Source organism: Podarcis pityusensis (assembly GCF_964106645.2).
Source record: "Podarcis pityusensis genome assembly, chromosome: Z".
NCBI classification, from domain to species: Eukaryota; Metazoa; Chordata; class Lepidosauria; order Squamata; family Lacertidae; genus Podarcis; species Podarcis pityusensis.
Genome location: NC_138044.1, coordinates 45,309,308 through 45,325,151, shown reverse-complemented (window position 1 = coordinate 45,325,151; position 15,844 = coordinate 45,309,308). Strand labels below are relative to the sequence as shown.

The 15,844-nt window shown below is 43.6% G+C and overlaps 1 protein-coding gene across 1 annotated transcript; it reads right to left on the bottom strand.

Annotated features, from left to right (window-relative positions):
- Positions 1–2,726: 2,726 nt before the first annotated feature.
- Positions 2,727–14,208, bottom strand: LOC308468121 (uncharacterized protein; the record flags this gene model as incomplete). The annotated part of the gene is made up of 6 exons (XM_080990098.1): positions 2,727–3,731; positions 7,927–8,075; positions 8,912–9,011; positions 10,491–10,565; positions 11,720–11,821; positions 13,965–14,208. The coding sequence occupies 6 exons, from the start codon at positions 14,206–14,208 to the stop codon at positions 3,100–3,102; spliced, it is 1,302 nt and encodes a 433-aa protein (XP_080846224.1). The 3' UTR covers positions 2,727–3,099.
- Positions 14,209–15,844: the final 1,636 nt, after the last annotated feature.

Genomic DNA, 15,844 nt, shown 5'->3' with positions numbered 1-15,844 from the left:
GGTTGTGGTTTTTTGTGGGGGGAGGCAGCTATCTCTGGGCTTCAGGGGGAGCCCCAAAGCAGCTATGGAGAGACAATTGCAATGGAAGATGTTGTATTTCACACCCACACACCCACACCCACACCCACAATACATACATATAACACGCCAGCGACTTCTCCCCCCAGTTGAACACATTAAGTGATTCTGTCGAATATAGTTTCAAAGAAATCTAAACCATTTGGACAGTGTTTTAACAAATGTTTTCCAAAATATTCCAAACAAGGCTTTGGCACTGCAAGTTTCTGTTTAATACTACTACTACAAATAATGATGATTGGGGTGGGGGGTTGGGGAGAGCTGGGTGTAAGAGAGAATGTTTAGACCATGGAATTTATTTATTTTTAAGACTGAAAAACCTTGATATGAGGTTTGGGATGTGTTGTTGGTTCCCCCTAATGGCAAAGCCCAGGTATGACTTAGGAAATAAAATTTAGGAGAGGTTTGAGATAGTTTTTAAAGAAAAAAAATTGCTGCTACCTCTTTAAATGTAATGTGGGGAGCGGGTGAGGGGGAATTTACACTTTGTCATCAGCAGCTGCAAATTCCTTCAGAGGATGATCTCAGAAGTTGTATGGAGACCCAACATTCCTCTTGTAGAGCTACAATTCCCAGAGTCCCTGGAGAAGGGGGACTGATTATTTAATCCACTCTTGAGAACTGCAGCTCTGTGAGGGAAATAGGGATCTCCCAGCAACTTTAATCAGCCTTAACAAACTGCATTTCCCAGGATTTTTTGGTTTAAAGTGGTATCAGAGTTCTTTAAATGTATGGTGTGAATGTGGCTTAATTCTTTGTCACCATTTCCCTTCCCACTTAGTTCTACTTCAAGTGGAATCTTGAGACTAAGAAGGAGGGAAGCAGACAGCTAGGGCCACCTCCTGGTCTTGTTGCTAGCAGGGAGGCAGGCAGGCAGCAATATGTTGAGACGCAGACTAAGATTACTGGGGAAGGGCCCCATTCATTCTAATGGACCAGCCTCCATTCCTATTGCTTCCTATAGTGACCATTGGGATGCTTCCAGTAAGTCCATCTTGAGGGCACGAAGGCAACCACTTTACTCTGCTGTGTACTGTGTCTGGGAGACTGGCTTTGTAAAATAGCCCACAGCAGTTACTAGCTTGCACAATTAATTATGAGCTTGCTAGCAGGCTGTTATTGTTGTTGTTTAGTCGTGTCCGCCTCTCCGTGACCCCATGGACCAGAGCACGCCAGGCACTCCTGTCTTCCACTGCCTCCCACAGTTTGGTCAGACTCATGCTAGCAGGCTAGTAGCATGGAAATGCAGACTACTAGTAAAAATAACATTAGTCACCACCACCACCACCAGCAGCAGCAGCTGCTGCTTCTACCAGGTGGATGCTACAGCACTTTTTTCTTAGGTAAAGATAAAGGGTAAAGGGAACACTGACCATTAGGTCCAGTCACGGACGACTCTGGGGCGCTCATTTCGCTTTACTGGGCGAGGGAGCCGGCGTACAGCTTCCAGGTCATGTGGCCAGCATGACTATGCCGCTTCTGGCGAAACAGAGCAGTGCACGGAAATGCCGTTTACCTTCCCGCCGGAGCGGTACCTATTTATCTACTTGCACTTTGACGTGCTTTCGAACTGCTAGGTTTGCAGGAGCTGGGACCGAGCAATGGGAGCTCACTCGGTCGTGGGGATTTGAACTGCCAGCCTTCCAATCGGCAAGCCCTAGGCTCTGTGGTTTAACCCACAGTGCCACCCGCATCCCACCTTTTTCTTAAGCTTGCTCAATTTCTCAGTAGCTAGGCACTCCAGCTCATGGGCCAGTCATTGCTCAACTAGGGGGTCAGAATTTGCCCTTGAGGCCATTTTGCCAAAATGATGCCCACCAGCTGTTGTCACTGGGTAACTGTGGAATGCCTGCATTTGACACACATTTTATGGCATGTTATTGACTGATATTCTGGACTGCATCCAACAAAGTTTTACTCAGAGTAAATAAAATAATGGACTTGTTAGCCATGTCCATTAATTTCAGTGGGTTTACTCTGAGTAGGTCTAGCATGGGATGCAACCCTATATATTTAGAATAAAGAACTAATAAAGTTGGAAGGGACAATGCCAAGCCTTTAAACCCATGGTTCCCAAGGTGGGGCATGCGCCCCACAGGGGGGAAATTTGATTTTTAAAGGGGGGGGGCAATTTGAGAATGAGTTATTAACAGTGAATGGCCTTTTGGGCTTCCTCCACACTAATAGGAATTCACTTTTTGAATACAGCAGTACCTCAGGTTACATACGCTTCAGTTACTGACTCCGCTAACCCAGAAATATTACCTCAGGTTAAGAACTTTGCTTCAGGATGAGAACAGAAATTGTTCTCTGGCGGTGCGGCGGCAGCAGCAGCAGCAGCAGGAGGCCCCATTAGCTAAAGTGGTGCTTCAGGTTAAGAACAGTTTCAGGTTAAGAATGGGTCTCCGGAACGAATTAAGTACTTAACCTGAGATACCACTGTAATAAGAATTATATGTCACAGGGGGTGGGGGTGGGCATCAGGATTTTAGAGATGCTTAGGTGGGGCATGGGCAAAGAAAGGTTGGGAACCGCTGCTTTAAACAATGGTTAAGTCTCCTGGAAGACTGCTTTTCCATTTTTGGGAAAAGAGGCTCCCACTCATTACTGCAGGGAAAGCATACTCCTTGGACACTTTTTTTCAGATGTGAATTTCAGTCTTTTATATTTCATCTGTAGGTGACAGTACAAGATTCTCTGCCATGAGCAGAAGAAGTGTTCAGAGAGGAAGTCCCTCCATTGTCATCAAGACCAGGCTAATAATACAAGCGGGGTAGCCAATGTGGTGTCCCTCCAGATGTTGTTGAACTCCAGCTCCCATCATCCCCAGCTGTCTTGGCCAATGGTGCCAGGGATAATGGGAGCTGTAGTCCAGCAGCATCTGAAGGGCACTACTTTGGCTACCCCTGATGTGAGGCCACCTGTGCCCCTGCCCTCTTCACTTTCCTTTTGGGATGATGCTGTACTCCGCCTGCTCTTGACCCATCCCCATTGACCACCTGGTTCCAGTCTTTGTGCTTGCTAGTCAGAGTCTTCAGAATCCTCTTCACTTTTCCTATGTTTCACTTTTTTGTGTGAGCTTTTTTTACTTTTCGTCTCACCTTCCTTCTTCTTTTTAGAGCTCTTCTCATTCTTACTTTTTTCCTCTTTCTTATTCTTTACTTTTGATGCCACTGCCTTCTTGACCTTCCCAATGTGTTTCTGAACATTCTTGGACTTTGCGGCCTTCTTAATCTTCCCAATGTGCTTCTGAACAGTCTTGGAGTTTGCTGCCTTCTTAATCTTACGAACATGCTTCTGAACAGCCTTTGATTTTGCGGCCTTCTTAATCTTACCAATATGCTTCTTAACAGCCTTGGAGTTTGCGGCCTTCTTAATCTTACTAACATGCTTCTGAACAGCCTTCGATTTTGCGGCCTTCTTGATCTTACCAATATGCTTCTGAACAGCTTTCGATTTTGCAACCTTCTTAATTTTACCAATGTGCTTTTGCACAGCTTCTGATTTTGCAACCTTCTTAATTTTACCTAGTTTCTTCTTTATTGCATGCCTTTTCCCTTTCTTCTTTTTCTTTGCTTTTCCTTCTGGGACAGAATATCCTCCTTCCTCCTCCTCCTCCTCCTCCTCTTCCATTATTTTCTTTTTCCTTGTTTCTATAATAATGATAATAATAATAATAATAATAATAATAATAATAATAATAATAAGACACACACACACAACCCCCCCCCCCCGTAACTTGTACCCTACCCATCTGACTGGGTTGCCCCAGGCATCTGTGTGGCTTCCAGCAAAACATAACAGAACACAGCAAAACATAGCAAAACATTAGAGGCTCCCCAATACACAATTGTCTTCTAGATCCTTTCCCAACAATTCATACTTCTTAGCTCGTACAGTGGTACCTCAGGTCACAGACGCTTCAGGTTACAGACTCCGCTAACCCAGAAATAGTACCTCGGGTTAAGAACTGTGCTTCAGGATGAGAACAGAAATTGTGCTCCAGTGGCACGGCGGCAGCGGGAAGCCCCATTAGCTAAAGTGGTGCTTCAGGTTAAGAACAGTTTCAGGTTAAGAACGGACCTCCAGAACGAATTAAGTTCTTAACCCGAGGTACCACTGTATAGTCAATTCATACTCCTCAGCTACAATATAACAGAACTATCTTAGAAAGATAAAACCAGACTAGCTGCCAGTTTCACATCTAAGCCTAGTTATGATAGCTTTGGCCAAATTGTGTTATTTCCACTTAATTCCAAGAATAAGTTGGGGGATTTTCGTGAGGAGGGGGCCGGCTTCTTGGGCTTCATCAACTATTTGATTGTGCCAACTCCAGCACTCAGCAGGATGTCTGACATATGCCCCGTCTGCAATATACCGTATTTTTCACCCTATAGGATGCACTTTTCTCCCTCCAAAAATGAAGGGGAAATGTGTGTGCGTCCTATGGGGCGAATGCAGGCATTCGCTGAAGCCTGGAGAGCGAGAGGGGTCGGTGCGCACCGACCCCTCTCGCTCTCCAGGCTTCAGGAAGCTGTCCGCAAGCCTTGGAAGCCCGGCGCGACTTCCCGCCAGGCTCCCAAGGCTTGCGGACAGCAGCCTGCAGCCCAAAACCCGGGGAGCGCAGCAGAGTGCGCCCCGGGCTTTGGGCAGATATCTGCAAGCCTGGGGAGACCGGCGGGAGTTCCCGCCAGGCTCTCAAGGCTTGCAGATAGCAGCCTGTTCTGGGGGCCGGGGTAGGGGGAAGCTCGGGCTTCCCCCGCCCCAGCCCTGCGCCTGGGGGGGAAATAATTTTTTTCCCTTTATCCCCCCTCAAAAAACCCCCGTAGGTGTGCCCTATGGGCCTGTGCGCCCTATAGGGCGAAAAATGCATTGCATACAAAGCAGTGTCATTCTAGTTTCAACATCCAAACTTCCCCCCAAAGAATGCTGGGGATTGTAATTTGTTAAGGGCACTGAGAGTTGTTAAGAGAATCTTACTCCCTCTACAGAGCTACACTTTCCTGAGTGGTTTTGTGAGACAATCTGCCTCATATAACCAACATGCTTAAATCTAATTAATGCATGAAGTTATGTAAGACCATAAAGCTGTCCTGCCAGGCTTAACTTACCTTGGAAGGGACTAGGTAATCAATCCTTTGCTCCCCTCTTAGTCTACCTGGCTATTTCCTAGTTCTTCTTCTTTTATATTTTTATTTGTTTTGTTTATTTTTATTTGTTTTACACACAACAACAACAGATTAAATTCTGATGCTTGATTCGGAGACCATAGTGGTGTAGCACCCACAAACTCATAACACTATATTTCCATGATTTCCATTGCTGTAGTTTTGGTGAAATAATAATAATAATAATAATAATAATAATAATAATAATAATAGTAATTTTCTTGCTACAGCAGGTCAGCTGGGCAAACATGCACTCATATTCCAAGCTGCAGCAGTAACCTGCAGAGTTCAATGTTGTTGTTGACATCCATCTGTCTCAGGAGACAGTAGAAGAGTGCTCCACTGTGATTTTCATATTGAGAGTTAAAATTGAGTGTAAAGAAGCTGATTTTCATTTGAGTTTATTTCCTTAAAAGCGCATAAGAATTATTTGGGAAATACAGGAGGAATTATGACTAGAAGAAGTGAGTAATTTTTTTGGTTAGAATATAGAACTTTCATGTGCAAGGATTGTCTATCTGAGGTTGAGTTCTGACTTGGATTTATTTGGCTAAGATAATTATTAAAAGGTGACACTGATTTTGTGACCTGCTTTGGAGAAGAGGGGGGCAAGGTTTAAATGTATTTGGTAGCTTTATTGTTTACAAAAAAGTCTAGGCTAGCCCATCAATGTCTGAGCCACATGTGTCAATTCTGAAGCTTTGTTGTCCTCTAAGTTGTATTAAGCCTTTGTGGCATCCTTTACTGTTTTTGTGCAAAACCTTCAATGGGTAATTTTTACTCCCGAGTAAGCTTTCTTCATTTGTTTGATTATTTCAGTAAGTGTGGTTCCAGTCATTTCAGGGTCCATATGAGAGGACAATTTGCTCTTTTGCAAGGTTTAACTTAGTTATTTTTTGTGTGTGTGTGCATGCCTGAATATTGGGTACAGGAGTGTTTGTTTGTATATTGGGTACAGTAGTGTGTGCCTAGGTTTCTGTTGACTTTTGCTGAAACGAAAGGGAAGTATAAGCAAGTGAATGTTAGTGTCAGAGAAAGCTGGAAGTGTGAAATAAACGGAGCATTCAACAATGATTTTTAAGAATGGACTGTTGTGTTTTTGTTTTAAAGTTTGCATGTGTGGAGTGAGGGGTAGTGGTTAATGTTGGCACATGTGCCAATCTTCCCTATTGATCCAATGGTTTCAGGAGAAGCATCATGTGAAACAAGTTAACAGTAACACAGAAACATACATGCTTCGATTAAGCAGGAATCACTGCTTTATAGAGTCAAAATAGTTCATTTGGCCTAATGCCCCTACTAGAACTGTTCAATAGATTAGTTCCTGGACCTGAAACTTGGGGGCTATGGGAAATTCTAATTTGGGCTTAGCCTTTTGATTAGACAAGTGTACCCAAAGTGTAGGGACTGTGGGTTAAACCACAGAGCTTAGGACTTGCCGATCAGAAGGTCGGCAGTTTGAATCCCCGTGACGGAGTGAGCTCCCGTTTCTCGGTCCCTGCTCCTGCAAATCTAGCAGTTCGAAAGCACGTCAAAGTGCAAGTAGATAAATAGGAACAACTCCAGCTGGAAGGTAAACGGCGTTTCCGTGTGCTGCTCTGGTTTGCCGGAAGTGGCTTAGTCATGCTGGCCACATGACCCTGAAGCTGTACGCCGGCTCCCTCGGCCAATAAAGCTAGATGAGCGCCACAACCCCAGAGTCGGCCACGACTGGACCTAATGGTCAGGGGTCCCTTTATCTTTACCTTTACCCAAAGTGTGCCCAATTAACCTTTTTTGGCCCCTTTGGAAGGCGAGAAAGCGATTCGCCCATGGGTGCAGATCAAGGCAAGATAAAACTCACACAGAGGATGGCAAGGGGTTGAAGACATTTCTCTCAGGACGTGTCAACATCTGTGCTAGTTAGAGGATTGCTGATAATCAATGAAAGCCCTTCACAGGGATTCATTAAAGGGGAATTGTTGTGGAATAACAAAGAGATGGGGTCCAGAAGACTAATTTGACACCGGGCACAAAAGAAAGCTGAAACAAGAAAACTTCATGTTTCTTTATGAATAGACCTTCCTGCTGAGTGTAAAGCATAAACAATCATATTTAAACTAAGGGAGAAGACTTCTCCCAAAGTTCTTAAATGTCCATAAATGATTAAAAGTAATCTCATATTGGACGTTGGTCTCCTCAGATTAGTTGGATCAAGGAAGCCTTAAAAGGGGGGTTATTAGTTTCCCTCTCATTCTCTGTATCATCTTGCTATGTTGTGGCATTCAATGCTTGTAAAAATGTGTTAATAGTTTTGTAAATTAGTTCAAGAGGTAGATTAGGATTTCAGCAGGAAATTATGGGATACACACTGACTGGAAATGAAGCGGTGTGATCACCCCAAAACTTCTGTAGGTGGAAATGCTTTTTGTGTGCATGTTTTAAGGCACTAACAGTATTGAATGTGGAATTGCATAGGACCACCCTGATAGCATCATGAACAGAAAGGTGTTCAAAGGAACCCCAGTGCACTATTATTGTTGCACAATATAACCACAATAAAATTCCTGTCTGGAGAGTCCCTTATCTCTTTTGCATCTGGCACCGGTTGGTAGGTTTCTAGTAAAAATCAAAGCAGATCTGACAATACTGAAGTCTTTCCACCTCAGGTCTACAGGTGCATCATTGACAACAGTCTTACCTGTCTTAGCTGAGCCTTCATATTCCTTTTCTTCCATTAGTTTTTTCCTGCCTGCCTCTTTTTCCTCCTGGACTTGCCTCAAAAAGAAATTTTGCGCCAAAAGGCGCTTGCCACGAGCGTTAACCCCCTTCAGTCGACCTACCAATTCACTGGAAGAGGAAGCAAGTTTGTCAAAGGAAGAAGGCATCTGAAACCCCGCCTCCCAACAGCAAGTGTGTCATCACTCCTCAGAGAAAGAGATGTGAAAGCACTGTTGGCCAACACCCATTTACTACTATGGCTAATGAACATTTATCCAGCAATAATATAGGGATCTGCCTTATACCGAGTCAGACTGGTCCATCTAGCTCAGTACTGTCTACACTGATTGGCAGCAGCTCTCTAGGGTTTCAGGCAGGGATAATTCCCAGTCCTACCGAGAGATTCTGGGACTGAACCTTTGAGTTGCCACATGCAAGGGTGATGCTCAAACATCAAGCAAAAATGAAGAAGAAGAAGAAGAAGAAGAAGAAGAAGAAGAAGAAGAAGAAGAAGAAAAGGTTAAATTGTTTATGTATGCTGCTACCACAGCCAGAATCCTGTATGTGCAGAAGTGGAAAGAAGGAGAAATTCCAACAGAGGAAGAATAGATTTTAAAGTTACTGGGCTATGCAGAGATGGCAAAATTGACAGCAAAAATAAGAGACCAAAAAGATGAGAATTTTGTCAAAGCGTGGGTATTTTTTTTGGACTATTTAAGGAAAAATTATAGTCAAATGAAATTGCAAGCAGGATTTGAATTATAGGCAAGGGGAGGAGAATAAATAAATGAATATTATGAAAATAAAAGGTAGTTATGGCAGCAGATAAATGACTGCAACAGGAGCATCTCGGACATCAGAATGGGAAGTCAAAATGTAAGAAATTATTATATCAAAAGTGAATTGAATAATTTCACGTAAAAAAAACTAATTGAAAATTATTATTAAAAAATAGACATACTTACGAGAGGAGACACCACAAAGCAATTGCGATCACAAAGGCAAAACCAAAGCCTATAGAACCTTCGACAACAATCTTTGCGAAGGCGGGCCGGTTTGGAATCACTGTAAATTAAAGGAAGCACCATGACCCAGGTACCCACGACCTCTCTTACACCAGCTCTCTCCAACTTGGTGCCCTCTAGATGTTTGGGACTACAATTTCCATCAACCTCAGCCAGCAGAACCATGGTATGGAGGAAAAAGTAATATCATTTCTCATTTTAAGGTGATTCTACTTACTTCACACTGTCTGAAGCAACATGGGAACCAAAACCCAGGCACCCACTTCTTCAAATTTTGCAAGGAGGTGGACCAGGCTCCGGGATTAAAAACCCATGGGGTGGACCAAGGTGAAACCTTCCAGCTCAGTCCAATCCACTGCAGGGGGCCCCCAGCACTACAGTCTGCCTGTCATTGGCCAAATAGGGAGGGAAGCTGTGATCCACTTGCTGGCCCTGGCTGAAGCCAAATAGGGTTCACCCAAGCCCGCGAAAATCCTCTACCTCCAGTACAACTGCAATTTCCAGGGGAGGAATTGCTGCCGTCCCTGCAACGGCGCCTGACTTAGCAGTCAGAATCATTACACAACAGATAAAACTTGTACAAACGGTTTTTCAAAAATTTCTTCTCTTCTTTATGCTTCCACTACCCTCTTATTTTTATTCAACACCCCTCCAAGGCTACTACTGCCCCCTGGGTCATTCCAGTGCCCCCCAGTGGCGGTACTGCGCACTTTGGAAAACGCTGGTTTACAGAGTTTAGATGTGTTAGTGAGTGAAGTAGCAGTTCTTGCAATGAGCTACCTGAACCAGCTGGTGGCGGAAGACTGAAAGGCAACCTATACTTCCCTCACTGATTCCTTCTCTTTAAGTAACTAATTGTTGGCAAAGCAGATCACATCTTCTCACTGTGTCCTTCCTTCTTGCTTCTCCAATTTAGTTAGTCCCCGTATAAGTTGCCATGCGCCAGTGTAATTTCTGTGCTCCATCTTGGCCAGATGTAAAGCTTTGCTTGCCATGAGCAATAAACTGATGTTTTCTTTGTCTTGCCAGGCTATTTCTTTCTGTAATATATTTACCAAACCCTAGCAAGATGGTAGTGGGGGTGTGAGTGTGTGAAACATTCAAACATGAAATTTTCACACCTGGGAGGGCTGTACCACACACCTTCTCTCAACCTTTGAATCACTCCCCATTCTTGCTATCCAATTGTTCTTAGGAGTACAACAAATGCAACTTCCAATAATGTTGCATGACAATTAGATCTCAGCATAGACATATATGCATTGGGAAATTGCATGCCCTTAAAACATTATCTCCTAATAATAATAATAATAATAATTTTATTTATACCCCACCCATCTGTCTGGGTTTCCCCAGCCACTCTGGGTGGCTTACAACACATAAAAAATTGTAAAACATTAGACATTGAAAATTTCCCAATACAGGGTCTCCCATCAAACCCTTCCCACACCTTGCAGTGTTCCAGGAGACATACAGTAGCAAATCATTCTTAAAGAGGTAGTTAAATAAACACATTTACCATTGTTCCAGTTGATGGATCTTTTCAAGAGAACATGCGGTCGAGAGAGTCCAGTCTTGTGTGGGATGCTTCTGACTTCCACAAAAAGAACAGGTTGAAACAGTGCAAGACATGATCAAGAAGACAAGAAAACTATTGGACACAGGAAGATCCAAATCTAAGAAGTGCGTTAATATTAATTGAGCAACATCAAAGTGCATTAACATGCATTTTGAGAAGTTATTAGTTCAACAACAGTTAAAAGTGGCCAGTTGCTAAGGTATGGCTAATATTTTTACAATCCTTTCATGCCAGAAGACTTTTCAGTGTGCATTTCGCATGATATTGTGGGCAGTAGAAAGGCATAGGGCATTACTGATCATTTGACAAGACAATATCAGGTGAGCCCTAAGCATTCATTTTATAAAACTCTGTATCTCAGTTTCATTTTTAAAAATCCAAGTGGTACACAATGAGAAGTAGATTTTATTTATTTGTTTATTAGATTTATATGCTGCCCTTCATCAGAAGATCTTGGGACAGTTCACAAGGTTAAAATACGAGATAAAAGAACAGATAAATAGTTAAAACAGAAACAACGAAACAAGAACCCCTCTCTCACAAACACATTTAAAAGGCTGTAGAATAATAATCAGCCAAAGGCCTGGTTGAAGAGGAATGTTTTGGCCTGGCACCTAAAGATATACAAGGAAGGCGCCAGACAAATCTCCCTAGTGGGAGTAAGGAGATCCTGCAAGTAAACTGGTCCCAAGCAGTTAAGGGCTTTATATACCTATAGCAACAGCTTGAATGTGGCCAGGTAGCAGATTGGCAACCAGTACAGATGCTGCCCTCCAGTGGTCCTACCCATGTGCTATCCCAGTGACTGCCCCTGCCCCGAGGAATGTATGATTAGTGACAGAGAGTTCTGCTACTCCTTTGTTGTTGTTTAGTCGTGTCCGACTCTTCGTGACCCCATGGACCAGAGCATGCCAGGCACTTCTGTCTTCCACTGCCTCCCGCAGTTTGGTCAGACTCATGTTTGTAGCTTCGAGAACACTGTCCAACCATCTCGTCCTCTGTCGTCCCCTTCTCCTCTGCTACTCCTAATCAAAGCCATTAACCACATATTGGTCTTAACCCCACCCCCCCGGAAGTTTTAAACATTTTTGGAATGCATAGTAGTACATGGAAGTTTATTTAGCCAGTCTATTGTGGACACACACACACACACACACAAATCATCTCACCCATAAACTCCAGAAGTGATTCAGAAGTTGGCTGAGCTGTCCCAGCATTGGCCTCTGGAGCTGGAGGACTCTTCCCGAGCTCTTCGTATGCCTTGAAAGGTGCTAAAACATTTAGAGGGGGAGTGGATGACTTCACTGGAAAGCAAGCTGTAGAACAGGGGTCAGGAACCTTTTCCTGCATGGTGGCCACAATGGCTCTTTGGTAACCTTTAAGGGGCCACATGGCATCCCCCCTCCCCCATAAAAAACCACCCTCTCCATCATCCACTCAGGTAAGCATAGTTATGATTCAATTTTTGGCCAGGCAAAAATACGTAGAATGGTAGAGTTGGAAGGGACCCCAAGGGTCATGTAGGTGAACCTCCTGCAATGCAGGAATCTCAAGCATTCAGGACAGATGGCCCCCCAACCTCTGCTTAAAAACCTTCAAGGGAGGAGAGCCCACCAGCTCTCAAGGGAGACAGTTCCACTGTTGAACAGCTCTTACTGAGGAGCATGTGTAGCGGGGCTGGTGTGGGGCGTAGCCTCAGGAGAGGGGACATGGCAGGGAAGAGTCCTGAAGGCCAGGAAGAGAGACTTGGAGAGGTCCTGAAGGCCAGGAAGAGAGATTTGGCCAAAGGTTAGAGGTTCTGGTCTAGGATGTGGAGCATAATCTGATTTTTTAGAAGCAAGCTAGGACAGAAGAACAAGTTCCCAGCTCTGCATTTACCTTATAAGGCCAATGTGAGGAGGGAAACACTTGCAAGGGAAAGTCTCTTGGTAGGAGGGTGCTATCAACCTTCTGAGGAAAGAAATGACCGAGAAGAGACATGATAGATTTGTGTGCCCGCTGCTGTCTCCTTGCTGCCCAGCTTATAGGCATTGGGAACAGCTGATGAAGACAGGAACACATCAAGGCTGCATCTGCAATATACAGTGGTACCTCTGGTTGCAAACGGGATCCATTCCAGAAGTCCATTCGTAACATGAGCAGAACACAACCCACGTCTGCACGTGCGCAGGTCGTTATTTGTTGCTTCTGCACATGCGCGTGACATCATTTTGCGCGTCTGCGCATGCGCAAGCGGCGAAACCCGGAAGTAACCCTTTTCGGTACTTCTGGGTTGCCGCGGGACGCAACCTCAAAACGCTCAACCTGAAGCAAACGTAACAAGAGGTATGACTGTACTTTTAAAGCATCCAACTTCAAATACCCATGGCTTTACCCCAAAGAATCCTGGAGGCTGTTAAGGATGCTGAGAGTTGCCAGGAGAGTCCTACCCCTGTAGCGCTACAATCTTCAGAGTAGTTTAACAGTCACTACCTGTTCCCAGCGAACTCTGGGAATTGTAGCTCTGTGAGGGGGATAGTGGTCTCTAACAACCTCAGCACCCTTAAACTACTGTTCCCAGGATACTTTGGGTGAAGCCATGGCTGTTTAAAGTGTTGTGATACTGCTTTAAATGTACAGTTCAGATGTGGCTGTAATCTGCAAAATGGAAAGAAGCATGCTATTTCATTGTCAGAAGATCACACAGAGTACTAGATTCCACGTTACACAGATGGACAGAACATCATTAACCCTGCCTAAGGGAGATTAGCTGAGGAAAGTTTTCCTTTACAAACTGCTGGAAGCAATAACTGCTTAAAGTTGTTGGCATGATACTGCTTTAAATGCACAGTGCAAATAGGGCTAATATCTGTCTACTCCCCAGTTGTTCCCAGTGCAGTTGGGCAGTGGGTGTGAGGACACATGGTGGGATCTTATTGTTTGTGGAAGAATAATTTAAACTTTCCCATCCCAGCATGCTCTGATGGGTGGGTGGAGAAGGCTGTGTGTGTGTGTGTGTGCGGGAAAGAAAGAAAGAAAGAAAGAAAGAAAGAAAGAAAGAAAGAAAGAAAGAAAGATGATGAAGGCACTTCCAGACTCTTATTATTTTTGGATGGGTTCTTTCACATACTGGTAAATTCAGATCACACAATTATAGTTGACTTGCAGGTGTTGAGCAACAAACCCACTTCCCCCAAAGATCAGATGTTTTGCTTAAGGAAAGTAATGGGAAACCATACTGGGGAGAGTGGGAAAACACTTGCTTTGAAGCAATGCCTTCTGACCTTTGCTCAAGCAAATCAGGATGAATGCTTAATAAGCAGGTTGCCCTGAATAGCCCTGCATGAGGACAGTGGCTTGGCCCCACTCCTTTTGGCTCAGAGGACCTAAGTGGGTTCTGCTGCCGAGTTATGGGAAAGACCAATTTCAGCTCACCTGAAAATACATTTCTAGGACAGCATGATAACTCCACAGAAAGGATTGTGAAAAGGGATGGCACAATCTGGTTCATTGTCGAAGTGTCGCAGGTTCTTTCTGGTCTGAAGATAACGGCAAGAGGCCAAGGAATGTAGAGGTGACCAAAAGCATCTAAATGTGAAGCTATTTCCACCCCGTCATTGGAGCTGCAATGCTTCCAATTGCTGCTTTGGTTTACCTTTTCGATCTTACACATTTTCATTCCGTTACATCACAATGAACTGGACCTTTGTAAAGAATTCTAGAACTGGACCTATGGGAAGTTCTGCTAGTGATGTAGCAATGAAACTGCTCGCACATTTGCAAAGCTAAGCAGGGACTGGTATGGTTTCAAATTGGATGGTGGAACTGCATGTTGAAATTCCTGCATTGAGGGGGTTGGACCAGATGACCTTCAAAGTCCCTTCCAACTATACTATTCTATGATTGTAGGAACTGCCCATAGCAGAAAATATTGGTAAGTTTGAAATTTGACATCCCTAAAAGGGAAAACTCTCAAGTATTATCTATATTATGGATTCATAACTTACCTATGTTACAGACTCATGTAGACTTTAGCTACCACAATGGCCCACAAGGAATTCTGGGAATTGTAGCTTAGTGAAGTTCTGAGAGCTCTGGAGCTCTCTGTCTTGCCCACCACAGCAAGGAACAAGAAACAGTGTTTAAAGCCAATGCAATACCAGGTCTTTGTGCATATAAAACAGTGTTGTGGCAAGATCAGCTATAAATTCAGGATTAGCAAATGCTTGAATTAGGAGTAGGGTGTTGCACAAGAGAGGAGCTTGCCCTTTTAGCTACTGGGCTGAACCCAGACAAACTCGCTAGCATCTTGGGATAGGTTTTAGTTTCCAGTTTTTCTAAATTTCTCATTTTTCCAGTGAGTTTTCTGCATTTTCACTATTTTTTATAAAATTAGTCCTCATTAAAACTAGCATTTTGGAGTACATTTCTCTCAATACACACAATTTTTGTAATGAATTCCCCCTAATAGAATTAATTTATTGTGTGTAGGTTTTGCTAATGTAATCGTTTATATGCACAACTCTCCCCTAGTGTATGGATTTTTGAGTACATTGCTTGCCTGCAAAACTGTATCACAGAATTTGAATTTTGAATGTTAGCTGCATTTCAGTGCAGATATTGTTTCACGAAGTGCAATAGAAAGTCTAATATCCACCTGCACAAACATGGTGGAAGTCCCAGGTCTAATAATTTGGGCACCAGTCTATGCGGAAGAATAGTATTAAATGCAGAACTAAAGTCTACAAATAACAGTCTCGCGTAGTTCCCTTGCTTCTCCAAATGAGTTTCCCATTGCGAAAACTGTGGAGAAGGCAGAGAGGTGTGATTTGGTTAAAACTGGGGAAGTCAGAGGAGTGGTGGTTCTGATTAATGCAGTGCAGCCAGGATACAGATCAGTGATAGTGTATCTCCTTTGCATACAGAAAGTCCCAGATTCAATTCCTGGCACCTGCAGCTGGGCTGGAAGTGACTCCTGCTTGATGCCAATAGCAGACCCTCCAAGTGACCATATTTTCCAGGAACACTCCTAGATTTACAGAAGCTGTCACAGTTTCTGATTTGAACCCGGAATGTCCCTCTTTTCCTTAGGATGCCCTATTTACATGAGAGAAATGTTGGAGGGTATGATAGGACGTCCCTGTTTTCATCAGAGGGTGTGGAGTTTTTCTTTTTTAAAAAATATTTTATTAAGGATTTTCTTGTTTTACAGAAGTGTAGTGCCTCGTATTTTTTTTTTCATGTAACATTTTTACAAATCCGTTTCATTTGTTGAGGCATTAGGGGGAGAAGAAAAAAGAAAGAAAAAAGAAAGG